The 14,744-nt window shown below is 38.0% G+C and overlaps 1 protein-coding gene across 3 annotated transcripts in view; it reads right to left on the bottom strand.

Annotated features, from left to right (window-relative positions):
- nrg3a (neuregulin 3a) overlaps positions 1–14,744 on the bottom strand; it is a 519,285-nt gene that overhangs the window by 47,031 nt on the left and 457,510 nt on the right. For all 3 annotated transcript variants that reach the window (XM_032553044.1, XM_032553045.1, XM_032553046.1), the window contains one exon: positions 3,025–3,048. In XM_032553044.1, coding sequence (XP_032408935.1) covers positions 3,025–3,048 — 24 coding nt within the window. The remainder of the gene's footprint in view (positions 1–3,024; positions 3,049–14,744) is intronic.

Genomic DNA, 14,744 nt, shown 5'->3' with positions numbered 1-14,744 from the left:
TTAAATATATTCCAAGCTTTATTAAATGCTGGGTGAGGTTATGTCCAGGGTGGAGAAATCTTAACCTTTATATGCTTCCTTTCTAATTTTAGCCTCAGAAGCTGAAGGTTGGAGATTCACTGCTTATAAATCCTTAACAGAAATATGGACTGTCTTCATAGACAGAATTTTACAGTTGAGCTTTCTAAGTAATGTAGATTTTTTTTTAAGCAAAGGCATGTGATACAGGTCTCACCACAAACAGGATGGAAGTAAACCCTAAAGCTCTGTGTTTCATCAGGAAGTTAAAAATGAACCACAAACAAGGAAAACATGATGGTCATATTGCATAAAACAGATAAATTCACAAATGCCTAATGGATTGCAAACCATGGCATAAAAAAGAGGGTAAAACCCTTAAATATTCACATACACTCATCATCAAGGCCGTATTTACAGGGATGTGGGCCCTGTAAACTGGGTCAGAGCCAGTTTTGGTGCCCTATCCAGTACTGAAAGATTATTTTACTAATTTAAATGGCAAGTCCTATATAAAACTAAGCACAAATCAATGCATTGTAGGTTAAATCACGCCCTGAACGGTAGCTCTGTTATTCCCCAAAAATATAAACTTGAGTTTTGTTTACGTTCATAAAAATCCCAAAATATTAACACAATTCACCTGATATGGGCTGTAAGTTTGAAATAAAGTACAATGCAAAACATTTAAAACAAGAGAGATATAGAAAGGTCTATGGCAAAGCTGGTTTTGGTAAATACTCTGAAGAACTTAAGGTTCTGCTTTCTTGAACAAGTTAGGATAGGATAAGTGTATGAACAAACATCTGAATGTTCATTACGTCTTTTGCTCAAAATCATTCTTAGATAAAGACATTTCACCTCCACAGTTCTGTTTGTTCTGAGCTCAGTTTTGCTTAGACTTTTAAGCAAATAAGCCGCTGCTGGCCACAGTCTCAACTCAAAGTTTACACTCACAATTTTACAGCCATGCATCTTCGAAAAGCAAAAGTAGAGCCTCCTGCACAACCAGCAAGAATGCAGCAAGTGGTTTCTGGATGGTACATCAACAACAAAACACTTTTCTTCTCCAGTAGCCATCATGCAGTGCATCCAGCTGACCAAACATGCTGGAGCTCTGCTTGGGTTGTAGGTTAGGGGCTGAGTTCAGCTGCGGTTCCAAAGTGAGGGGGGAGTGCCCGCCAAGTGTGATGTCATAATCAGGAGGTTTTTGAAATGATTCATTTTCCAAAAACCAAAACACATTGAATTATTGTCAGTAAAACGGCTGGGTGGTTCAGAGTATTTCTAGAATGGAAGTACAAATCCATTCAAAAAATTAATTTTGCATAATAAGTTCCTTTTAAAATAAGGTTAAAGGAGAGAAAACCAAGCAAATTAAATGAGCTTCAACTTTCTGGGGTCAAATATCATTCCAGAACAAGCCAGAAGCATGTTCACCGAGAAAAAAGGATGTGAGTTCTCTAAATTTGGACTTGAAAAATAATCCAAATATCAGTGTGGGTTAATGTTTGTATTAGAGTTTGTATGTTAAAATATGAACTTGTGTGGATTAGAGGAAATTACCGTCAAATCCAAAGTTGTACACCTAAAATTGAAAACATTATGTAAATCTCAAAACTGAGTTTCTATTGAAGATCAGAAGAGAAAATGTAAGATGTGTATTCAGATGTTCCTATTGAATGTTTTCCCTTTTTTTTAAAGTAACTCACAAAAGTCTACTGGAGAGCCGCTGCAGATGATTTAAATATTTCTCTTATTTCTTGGGAGAGACAGTTCGCCAAGCCACAGACATTGAGATGTTACCGTCAAGTGTGGGAGACGCTTGTCTTCGCGTGTGCTGCTTAACACAACGCTGGCGAGGATGCTGGCAGGGCTAGCGATCTGAAGAGAATGTGGCAGCCTGAACAATGTTGCAAAAGGCATGAAACCTCACAGCTGAATATAAATGGGAGGAAGAACCTGCAAGAAAGCTCTACGGTAAAGATCATCTGTCACTGCCAAGTTTGCAAAGTCTCAGCAGGCTTCACAAATGCAAATGTCTGACGGGCAATGGGAGGGTAAAAAAAAAAACTGGAGAAAAGCAGCTCTTCTTGCTCTTTCAATACAGTCATAAAGTGGGAGGTCATTCTTTTGGACTTAATTATGGGTTTTTTTTGCGATCAGAGCTTCTGGAAATGGTCCTAACAATTCCGACTGAGAGAATGGTGCGAGCCGCGGCTAACAACGAGCTTCCAGGCCGTTAACTGGAGCTCCTCGGCTGCAATACCCGGCACAGAGCGCGCAAAGCAGAGCCAGGAACACAAGAGAGGAGCTTGGCAACGGCACTGTGAATCCGCTGGCCTCCACCCATCGCAGCCCACGGGCATGTGCCTGGGAGAGACGCACCAACATTCGCTCTACAAAGACTGGAGGAAGAAAAAAACCTCCACCCAACCAAACATTTGTACCAAACTTCAGCTTTTTCAGATTCATGCTTTTGAACTTTTGCCATCAACGTGCACGCAAGTACTAATGAGGAATTCATTTGCTAACACTGCCAACGTTACAAAAAGAAAGAAAAAGAAAAAAGAGAACAGCCACACTGCGCTCTCTCTGTTCTCCCCGTTTCCAAGGAGACTGCAGCACATTGGTATTCTGAGGGGACACTTCATAAGCAATTGCATGTCAAAGAAATGTGAGATAGCACGAGATGGAGAATAGAAATGGGAAAAGATACGTAAATGTGTTTGGGTAAATAGTACTGTGACATGTTTAAGCAACAAAGAGTTCCACAAAGAGATCAGATGCATCATGCAGGGGTGTAAGAACACATCCATGTCAAGCCAGATAACACTACGTCTGATTAGACCTGTGTGTGTGTGTGGGGGGGGGGGCTTTCGCTGGGCGTCAATCCTTGTTCTGCGTGTAAGCAATCAAGCAGTGTAATGTTGATCCAACATGAAACCTCTACGATGTTTACAGGCGTGAGTCAAGCACATGTGAAGACAAGAAAAGCTTCCTTACCCATGAACTCAATGCCCAAGTGGTCTGATGTTCCAGGCAGCAGGAAGGAGAGAAAAAGAGAGAGAGAAAAACAGACGTTACTGACGATAAACTCATTGTGTCAAAATACAGAGCTAGCCACAGTGTGAACTTCTGCAGCAGTCATGTAGAAGAAGAAGCTAGATGTTAGTATTGTTACAAAGAATGACACATGTGAACGCAACCTAATGGTTTTATTTTCTGTCCCATCTTCATCTTCATGTTAACTTTTCTGTTTTTACACCAGAATATTTTATCTGTTGCTTTTGCATAGTTTATTTGTATTGTTTGTACATTGTTGAAATTGATGGATAAATTAATCTCAGTTAAATGATTATGATTGATTAACTGATTTTATCATTTTTGACCTACTAAAGAGTGGGACAACAAAGATAATATTGTCTACAATAAATTTTTTTTACTGAAAATCACCTCAGGATGTTTATTCAAAAATTTGTTTTGTGTTCCACCATGTATCTGTTCAAAATATTTAAAATGGCGGACCCTTTAACAGTTACCCACTTTCTTGCGAATAAGGCAGAATTTTAGTCTCAAAGATATTATATTCTATGTTATTTAGAATATGTATAACCAACATGATCAATGTATTATTTCAACAGCAATAAGACATTTTTTAAAAATATTTGAGTTAATATCATGACACAGTCAAGCCCACTGCAGACAGATAACAGACAAAAGTGGAAGAAAAAATCCTTTGTGTAGAGAGGGACAGTGACATAGATGAGCATGAACGGCCAAGGTAACAGATCAAATCATAGTACAAATATATTTTAAAAGATATTTTAGCTGGAATATGACTGGCTATGGTCACAGATAAGGTCATTGCTAAGTATCAAGTGTATGGAGAATGGATATTTTTCAGGCCATGAAAACTTGTTGAACAATTTCAGCTTAAAGTAAAAAGAATTTTTTATGGTAATCTTCACTCAATTCACTCCCAATGTAATTGTGGCTGTAACCTTTGTGTTTGTGTTCAGAGTGGTGTGCATTAAAAATTAAATAATTTAGTGCATGTCTAGACTTATTCATTTGTTTTGTCTTTTAAAAAACTCCTACAATTCTTATGTAAAAAAATATAATGTAGTGGAAGCAGTGGGGTGTTCATGACTTGTATCAAATATTAATGCTTTTTATGTTTGTTGTGTTTGTTGTCAAAGTGCAGGTATTTTCTTCATGGTCTGAAAACAGGTTATATTTAAATAATAAGGTCAAATCCAAAGCATAAACAATGCTGAGAAATGTGTTTTGTGAAAAAACAACTTAGTCTGACAGAAATGAGTTCCAGTTCAGAGGCATAGTCCACTCAGCATTGGCATGAATGTCATATTATTTTTTATGCTTTTTATGATTTATTTGAAACATTTATTTAAAGGTAAAATTAACATAGAAGTTCAATGATATTTGAAATTAAAAGTACGAAACATGTTTGAATTCTCTGAGGATTTTCCATACCTCATGCAAGGTCAAAACAAAACATACAGACTGATACTTATAAAAATAAAACAGTCTCAGCATCATCATATCTCCACCATGCTGAGCCACATGTTTCTTTGGAAAACTCACATTGACAAAAAGTGCCATTGTGCAAACATAGAAAATAAAACTAGAGTGAATGATATGCTACTTCTTTAAAGCCAGAACTTTCTCTAAAACTCTGCATTGATCTACTGGGGGAAAAAAATTTAAATGTTCGATTTCAGTTGTAGAACTTAAAAGAAAATAAACTACATTGATTGCTCTATGATTTTTTTGTTGATGTGTTTTGTTGCTCAATCATTCAGGTGTCTGAACATACTGGCAACATGTTGGTGAAATGACTTATATTGTTGATTTTAACTAATAATATAACAACAAATTCTGTCTCATGGTTACAGAAAGAAATACAAATTACCATAAAAGCATCTGTTTGGAGGCTTATTGAGAGTTATAAACCAACAGTTTGGTGACTAACTGTAGCAGCTAACTAATGCTAGCTTGTACATAAACAGAAATTGGAGGCTCGGTTTGAACCTTGTTATTTATTCTTTTTTAATATATTCTCATGTAGAAATTTTGCTTCTATTTTAATTTTTAAGTGTAATGTTTGTGATGTTACAATCATAGGCTAAATCCATCAACTAGCACACAGGCGTTAAAGGAGAACACTTAAAATATTAGGGTGGTAAACATCTACATTTGGTAGCTGACATTTTAAGAATTGCACACACCTTCCACTTTCAAAGCCACAACAGAGAAAATAAAACATCAGCTTGTATTGCTTCAAATTATCTCAAGGAAACCAGAGGTTGTTAGTAATCATGTCAAAAGTTGCTCACATATTTGACATTAAATGCCTCATTGCGTTTCTGCTTGCACAGTAAAATAGCTTGTAGGCTTCCAGTGCTAATTGGAACACCTAAAACACAGAGAACCTGATTACTCTCTTGTGTGTAGCGCAATTTCTCTGATGAAAAGGAAGAGGCATTAAACCTTTTACTGCTCTTACAGGCGATTGGATTGTATGTTGTGCTTTTATGCTTGGAAGTTATTTGTGACCTTGTGCAGTTAATGTGCAGAATTTCCTTTCATGGGTTCCTCCCTAAATATAAGTGTCTGGCTTCACTTGAAGAAGTTCTAAAAAGGACAGGCAAGGAAACGTTTGCAGTAAGCGGCTGTGACATGTTTTGCACTCGCTGCACTGGAAATATCCCGCTTGCTGACATGGTAGGATATAATCTATGGGAAGAACAGACGTTTGGCTTTAACCACACTGACAGACAGTGACTTTATCTCCTGAGTAGCCCTCTGTAACATGGTGGTGGGTGAGCTGGTCTTTCTAATGCTCAGTCCAATCTGACCTAAATCTTATCAGGCGATGTTAGCCTATGTATAAGTGAATCATTTCTCATGTCAGCAGTGACCCAGAGAGCGCCCTCCGATGCCTGAAAGGATCCACTGAACGTGACAGATATTATCTTCACTCTGAAAAATATGAATAAACCGTCAGCAGTTTCTCTCTGTTAATAAAACAGGGACGGAATACTAAGCCAATGGACTGCAGCAGGGTTAAAGATTGATCTAATTCTGGAACAGCTCTGCAGGCTACTCAATGGTCAAAATGTCATCTGGTGCCACAGATGACCTTTTGGTGACTCCTGATCTAAAGTATTCTGTTGTAGCTCTAGATGAGTGTTTAGCTTCTCAAGTCTTTGTGTGTTTTCTTCCAGAACTTCACCGACCCTGTCAGATGGTCTTCATGATGCTGTCTGTTGAAAAATGATCCCTAAAAATGAACAACTGGTTTTAATCCATCAAATTCCACATAGGTGGACCATTTTTCCTAATGACTTCTAGAAGCAACTGGTAACTTAGGAGTATCAGAGTAAAGACTTGCATCTCTCTAGAACATTCTAGTGAATACAACTGTGTGGGCGCTGTATGTTTAGCCTCTGTGACCTTAGCTGCTTCTCTACAACCAAAAGAAATAACATGATCTGTTCTTTGAAACTCTGCACTTTTTAGTGCTTTTGGGTGGATCTGAAAGCACTGCCGTTGGGTTTGCAAACTCAATTTCCCATGGAGCTCAATGAGTAGAGCCTAGCACTAAAGCTGCCAAGGTTAGGGATTTCATTTTCTGCACAGCTCTGTGGGTGAAGTATATATCAGTGCCGGTCCTGTCGAGATATGAAGCTTTAGCTCCCATTGGGGCCGGCTGTACTCATGATGTATGCACTCTTGCTAGGGTAAACCTCTTTAGATGGAAGGATCCACAAAGTGTCAACTCTTAAATATGGTTGGTGGAAAATGAATCATTGCACAGCCAAGAGATGCTGCTGGGAAATAGCATATCGGAATCAAAAGACATCATGGCGAGATCAGCAAGGGACTTGCTTTAAATAAAAACTACATTTACCTCATCGCACAAAAAGGTTTTTCCAGCACATCATGTAGGGATAAGAAGGTTCAAGGCTTTGCTATTGGAAAAACTCAGATGTATTTATACACCATCATTAATAAAACCTCTAATCATTACCACTAAAAAATAATAGAGTGCTTTTTCACGATGCCTTCACAAGTTATATGCGTGATTGCTCAAGAACGCAATGAAAGTATCACAATGTCAACAGTCCAAGACAAAATGATGATCCTTCCTTCTAATATTCCCATTTATACACAAAGACTTCAGTCTGAGTGTTTGAGATGACGACTGAAATCAGACTTGAGAACAAGAAATGCTGCTGTTGATCCCAATGTCACAATGTTTCCAAGTGTCAAGAACTGGAGTGAGATACACCATCATGAAAATTCAGAACCTGGCAGAGGCAGGAAGTGCAAGATTTAAAAGATATCAGGGGATATCTGTGATAAGTCAGGAATTCTCAAGGAAGACAATCACCAGAGCTCTGCAGCTAAACGCCCTGCAAGGCTAAAGATGAAGAAAATCTCCACTGCAGCAGAAGAGACACAGTGAAATCAAACTGAAGAACGCTGACAGGAGACTGGAGAAATGTCCTTTGGTCAGTAGAGAGGAGACTGCAGCTCTTGGATGAAGATCTCAGGGTATTTGAAAGAGTTTGTGACACCAAGTGCTTCAGGAAGGTTCCCATGACCTTCAAATGAACAAGAGGCCCACAGTACCACAGATACTCCAACATGCTTAACAGTGGGCATCAGGTACTTTCCCACGTGACTTCTTCTTCTTCAGATTTATGACGCACATCTCATATCAATGACGTGAAATTCGGATAAAATACGACATGAATGTTCAGATTGCAGGCGCTTTGAAATCAGTCAGATCTGTATCTGATTTAGTTCCACATATGGAAGTGGCACAGATCAGATTTTTTTGGTGGGTGAAAAGATTAGAACTGGGCCATTCAGACTGCGGTGAAAATGGGCCACAGACATCGGATTTGGGTCACACTGTGAGAATGTAGCCCTAGTGCTAAATTAAGTCTCAGTCAGACACTTTACATGTGTCTGACTTGATGCATGTTCATAAGCGAATACAGTAGAAGTTTATACCTGGAGATCTCCATCCAAATTTAGTATTTAGGTTGCAGACTCATCATTCCAATTCCAGCTCAATAAATCATGGAGGGATAAACTCCTCTACCCACATTGAATGCCTCTTCTGCATATGAGGAAGTGAAGAGAATAATAATCTCTTAGTAAATGATATCATAGTCTGAAAAAAGTTATTTTTAACTTTTAGAGACAAATACTTTATCACAGCCTTGAATTAACTCAACTGTCATTGTTGAAAATTAACTATGAAAGTAAAATACTGAACCTTCACATTTCCTCTGGTGTTTTGCTTCAATAAATAAATGACTAAATATTAAGAATTAATTTGGTTCTTCTAGTTAATCAAGGAAGATGGAGGCCAGAGTCGGACCTCCACATACACACATGCGCACACGCGCACCCCCACGCCCACACACACACACACAGAGAGGGAGAGAGAAATAGGGGCGTTGAATAGCTGCTGGTTTTCCAGACAAAAACAAGGATGCAGCAAACACAGTTATTCTCCCTCTGCTAAAGGCCGTGGTCGTGTTTGGAGCCGCTTGCAGTGTTGAAATACAAAAAAGTCCACCTGATTTTTATTAACAACACTGAAAGAGAAAGTGAGCTAAGGATAGAGGTCATCATCTTTTTACTGGAGAAGATACAGTTAGGCTCATTTAGAGTTATTAATCATCTGCTGAATGCAGAATAAAAGCTCTGTTACTAACCGGCTGTAAAGAACTTTGACAGAACCAAGGTTGTGTTTATCTGACTACCTCAAGGTAATTACTGTACATTACATTACCAAGGCACATTAAAACAAACCTTTATCTTGGCTTTTTTCTATTCTTTCTCTTTCTTTTCTCCCTCCCTGAAGGACAAGTCCTTTTTTGAGACATTAGTGCTTTCTTAACTTCTGACCGGAGCTTTTTACGTTTGGATGCGTGCTGCACATTGCACGGCAGCTCATGATACCGGCAAAGCGGTACCTACCGCGACCACCAGGGGCCCCCAAGAGCAATTTATCTTTTTTCTTTTTATCAATAAAATAATAATTTCCACATACATTCATTATCAAATATATATTATTGTAAACACAAATCACTTCATAGTGAAATTGTGTGTTTTTGATATTATGACATAGAAATTATTACTATTTAAAAAAAAAAAATCAGCTCCACTGAAGGTGTCCCTTAGTGGCCTTGGGGCCCTAAGCGGCTGCTTAGTTTTCTTATGCCTTGGGCCGGCCCTGGTAGTGCAGATGCACCTTTTAATAGCATCTTCACTATTAAAAGGTGCAGATGCTTTTAATAACAACAATTGTGTTTAATAACGTTTCTAAACATAGTGATATTAATTGATGTCCCAGTGGAATCGACAATGAAAAACATTCAAACTTTCATAAGGATGTTAGTTTTCACTGAATAAACATACTTATTTATAGATTTTAAAAAATCCTAAAATTTTTAGAGTTGTGCTCATGCTACTGAAAAAAAAAATATTCTAACATCTTTAGAAGTTTTGTATTGGTGGATGACTGACATTCACATCATTCTGTATCTGTTTCCAGTCAATGCTAGATCCAGAGTATAATGAATTCCTCCTCAGTTGATTATGTGCGTGCAGATCTTATTGTGCAAACTAATTCCCTGCTGCTGCTGCCTTTGTTAATACAGATGATGCTTGTTCTTTGGTGGCTCCAGGTGGAGCGCGGCACACAAACACTCCCAGTCCTCACCTGTTTTAGCTCCCCCTGTCAGAAAATAAAATGGTTTACTGTGCAGATGGGCACGGAGGAGTGACATTATTATTTTCACGAGTGGAGAGCAGGCAGTTTGTTACATGCTTTCATCAATTAGCGCCCGCCAGTCTTTAGAGAAAGAATAAAGGGACCTAGACAGATGGTGGATCTGAAGGAACGGTGGCAACACCGAATAGCAACGGCACGTTGTCCGCCGTTCGGTCTTCTTTTGCTCACTTTACCTTGTTTGCAACGCTGCATAGCATTTAAGCAATTTCAATTTCACCAGTGTTTTAACAATCTGGTCTTTAGAGACAAAAGTTCATTCCACTGTTGATTGTGCTGCTCTTCAGTCTGCTGTTCTACCTCTGGTCACTGCCAAACTTTAGGACAGACAGACAGGAAGCATGCTGCGGCACGCACCCAGCTGACAGATCCATGGCTCTGTGATGGGAGCTCAAATGTGAGTTCAAACATCCCAAACTCTTTGCAGTCAGAGTTGCCGGTCTCAACACTGAATCTGAATGTCATCTTTCACTGACCTGTTTCATTATTTCATCATCCTTTCTTGGTCTTCTTTCACTCTTTGCTTTGTTTTTGCTGACAACCGTTGCTGTGGCAACAAGGTATCTTGCAAAATAAAAAGTGTTTCATCTGCACTGTCTGTTCCGCATCCATAAATCAGAGAAGACAAGACAACAAGATGGAGGAGAATGCTGTTTTTGTGGCTCATTTTACTTGTTCAGACTCAGAATGAGGACTAAGACAAAACATGGAGGCATTTTCATGGAGCAGAGATACGATATTATAGCAGACATGACCAACACTACCTTACTATGTAGATTATTCTCAGAACTCCCTTTAAGAAGCATAAAACCAGTCGTGGGCACCGCTAACTGAAAAGTTAGCAGTGCTAACCCTAAAGCACTCAGCATTTAGTGTTGAGCTAAAGCTAAATGCTTTAAAATATAAATGTCTAACTAGCTGAAGGATTCTTAAAAGTCAATGATCAAAACTTCAACACAGATTTCGAATTTTATTCAACCAAAAGCTTACAAATCATAAAAATAAACTTAGGAGAAGCTAAGTGCGCTAAGCATTTTCAAATTTAGCAAAACATCTGAAGCTCTAAACAGAAACCTAGCCATGCTATTAGCGCATTAGAGAAAGTGTGTCCACAACTCCATACAGTCCAGATCCAACCTGCCAATCTGAACAGACACATAAATACAATTTCAAAATGAAGAAAGGCAAGACCATGTTTTGAGACATAGAAAAGATTTTCACAAAACAAACTAATTGCAAAAATATGAAACAAAATATGGATATAATTTATGATACCAAAACAAAAGATAGAGTAGAAATAATATAGTATGGACAGGGTACCAAAAAATATCAATGTCACTTTGAATATGTGAACATAAATTGTGATGCAAGGCTGTGTGCGGAAAGGGATTGTGTTGATTTGAAAACTCCCAGATTCCATTTAAATGCTGTGATGTATGTTTTTAATAACATTAGATAAATTTATCAAAGAGAATAAATTTGCTGCTTTTACTAACAACTGATGAACAACCAGACAAGGGCTCCAATCACATGAAGCTGCACTTTCCTTTTGTTTGGATTTACTTTGCAAAGGTAGTTTTCCTTTTAAAATAAAGTAACTTTGTGTTTTGTTGCTTTGCAAGGTCGATCTTAACATCAGAGATATTCCTTGAAGCCTTAAAAGTGAATCGGCCAGAAATATATTCTTCAGTTTAACTATTTATGAAAGCCGAGGGAAATTTATTGAACTTTTGGAGCAAGAAAACAAACAGGAAATGTTAGAAAGATGATAGTTTGTTCAAAGTTTAGAACATGTATGTCTGAAAGGAGTGTCCATTATCTAAATGTCATAACTGCTCCAGTCTGTTGGGGTTACTGAACATCATCTGTGGTGAGTCACTGGGTCAAACCCTACAGGAAACCAGTCATCAAGCTGAGAGCAGACATTCCCTCAAAAACATTGGTTCTTAAAGGCATTCCATTCATCTGTATCCTTTTATCTTTACTATTGCCGTATCATTAGTTATGAGGTTTTTAGAACTGATTTATTCTTTAATGTGTAAACTCTTCCTCACTTTAAGCTTAAGCTGCTATAACTTTTTTTAAATTTCAGATCAGATTTGAGCGTTTCTCAAAAGTGTCAACTTTTTAGCATTTGGCTTCAGGCCATAAGAGGTTTATTATTCAAAAAGCATTACAATATACTAAAGCTGCAAGGTCTGGTGATGCTATGGAGCTTCAACAAATTATTGATCTTTATTCCTTTCTTTTCTTTTCATTTGTCATGTTGTTAGCTTATATGGATTCATATTCCTGAAGCTTTTTCCACGTTTTGTCTCGTTATGACCACAAACTTTCTCATATTTTTTGCACCATTGGTTTTTATTCAACTGTAATTCTAAAGTTGAGAGGCTAAAGACATGTTGAGGGCTGAAGCCTTTACACATGGAGTAGAACATTGAAACATTATCTTACTGGGATTTTATGCAACAGACCAACTCTGACCTGAACCTTCAGAGTCACATAAAGAAGGTTACAAAGTTGGCCTTCTATCACCTGAAGAACATTTCCAGGACTAATGTCTCAGCAAGATCTAGAGAAACTCATCCCTGTGTTCATCTTTAGTTGCATTGATTACTGCAGCAGCGTCTTCACAGGTCTGACTAACAAATCAATCCTCCAGCTGCAGCTGATCCAGAACGCTGCAGCTGGAGTTCTGACTAAAACCAGGAAGAACCAAAAACAGAACCAGCAGCATTCGATTTTTATGCTCCTCTAATCTGGAACAAACTTCCAGAAAACTGAAAATCAGCTGAAACACTGACTTCCTTTAAATCAAGTAAAACACCCACCTGGTTAGAGTTGCCTTTGATTCATAATAACCAGAACATTGATGAATATATTTGATGTGTATCTGATTGATGATTTCCATGATGGCATTTGACAAAATGTAATGTTTATAACTTGTTTCATAATTGGTGACTGTATGATGTTTTTATGATGAAGAGCACTTTGAACTGACTTGTTGCTGAAATGTGATACAGATAAACTTCACTCAGTAACATTATTGTATTGGAAACTTTTTAATTAATTTGAATAATAAACTGAACTCAACTCAGTTTGATAACTGGGATGAATTGGATTGAATGTGTGACTGAATGGAGATGATGACTTTTCTTTGTGAAGTGCCTCAAGACGTCATTTGCTGTGAATCGGTGCTACATATACAGTATATGCTATATATAAATAAATTGAATTGAATTGATTGAAGACGGTGATAAGAAGAGGATCCAGCAGACATGGAGCCAAAAGGTTTACAATGTAAACCCTGAGCAGAGATGTACATAGCTTGGTAATATCAAGTTTTCTATTTTTTCTTAAGTCTAATTCATTTGTTTCCATTTAATACAGAAACAATTTAAACTAATAAGGAAATCAGAGTCATTACTATGCAGCTTTACATAATGTGATGTTTCTAGGAATTATCTTAAAGTTTTAGTTTTATTTTCAACAAAAAAGAAAATCTTTTCATCATTTCTTGTAAGTGTGGAAATAAAATTATGCTAGGCTCCTCTTTCTTCATAAAAATGAGAATTTTAGTGCATCTCAACTTTGGAAGCAGTTCAGCTGGCGTCTCGATCTCAGTAGATTCTGTAAACTGCTTTCCAATCTATGCGTTTGCTGCTAGTCCTTCTGTTTTCAGCTCATGCAGTGGCTGAGAAAAAAAATCATTATCCTCCTTATCATTTCCCTCTGGGGACAGATCAGCTGGCAGTGCTGGCTTATTATCAGCCTGATCAGCAGCTCACTTTGGCAGGGATACACCCTTTACCTGCTTCTCATTAGACTTAGTTTGTCCTTTCTATTATGGTAACTATTCAGAGTTTCTGCTGGCTCAGTTGTTGAGGCAGGCTGTGGTTTATGTAATGTAGAAGTGGAACAGCGCTGTAAAGACACTTCATGTGATTTTCTGGGTTTTAAAGCCGGAAACAATCAGAGTTTGATTCCACTTCTGCTTAATCTGTCACAATTTTACTTTATTTTGTAACATTTTATGCCCAGTAGTTGACTTTCTTAGTTATCTAACTCTAAAATTATCATTACTATTCTATGCATCAAAAAAATCTTCATGACAGAAAACCCAGAACTGCTTCCGTTGACCTTTAAGAAACAAATATTTCATTTCTACATCATAGTGACAAAATAGTACTTTCAGTCTATCACATAAAACTTCAGTAAAATACAATGAAGTTTGTATTTGTAATGTGGCAAAATGTACCAACACTTTTGCATGGCACAGCAGTAATACAACACAGAAAAACTAACAAAATAAACACAACCAGACATTATATTAATACTCACATCATAAAATATATTAATATGGCTGATTTCAAAGGCTTTAGCCAAAATGTAAAACGGATTCTGAAACAGCCTGTCTAAAACGATTCAAGGTCAAGAAGTGAACCACGGTTGCCTTTGGAGACAACGCTGAATGAAAGGAGCTGTGTGGATGATGAGTCGCTGGCAAGCTTTCCAACCATAAATGAGTGAGAGAGGAGGAGGAAGCTGGAATGAGTAACGTTTCCCATGAGGAAGAGGAGGAGGAGGAGGAAGAGGCAGGACATGTCAAAAGAGACTTTGGGTAGTTTTGGTAAGTGATACAGAGAGTTTTAGTGCTGAGGGCACAGAGGAGTGACATGGAGAGAGGAGGTAGAGGAGGAGAGTGAGGAAGAAGAGTGGGATGAAGAGAGACAGAGGTTACCAGATGAGTCAGGAGGGCAGGATACATGTCATCCGCTTAACTCTCTGGAAGTTCATGGTTGTCATCCCTCGAGCTTCAGTCTGTCTATCCTCTCCTTCAGTTTGTATTGTATGACTCTCTCAATCGCTCCCAAAAACAGGAAAA

Source organism: Xiphophorus hellerii, chromosome 22 (assembly GCF_003331165.1).
Source record: "Xiphophorus hellerii strain 12219 chromosome 22, Xiphophorus_hellerii-4.1, whole genome shotgun sequence".
NCBI lineage: Eukaryota > Metazoa > Chordata > Actinopteri > Cyprinodontiformes > Poeciliidae > Xiphophorus > Xiphophorus hellerii.
Note: the sequence above shows the minus strand (reverse complement) of the source record. Positions and strands in the feature narration are given on the sequence as shown.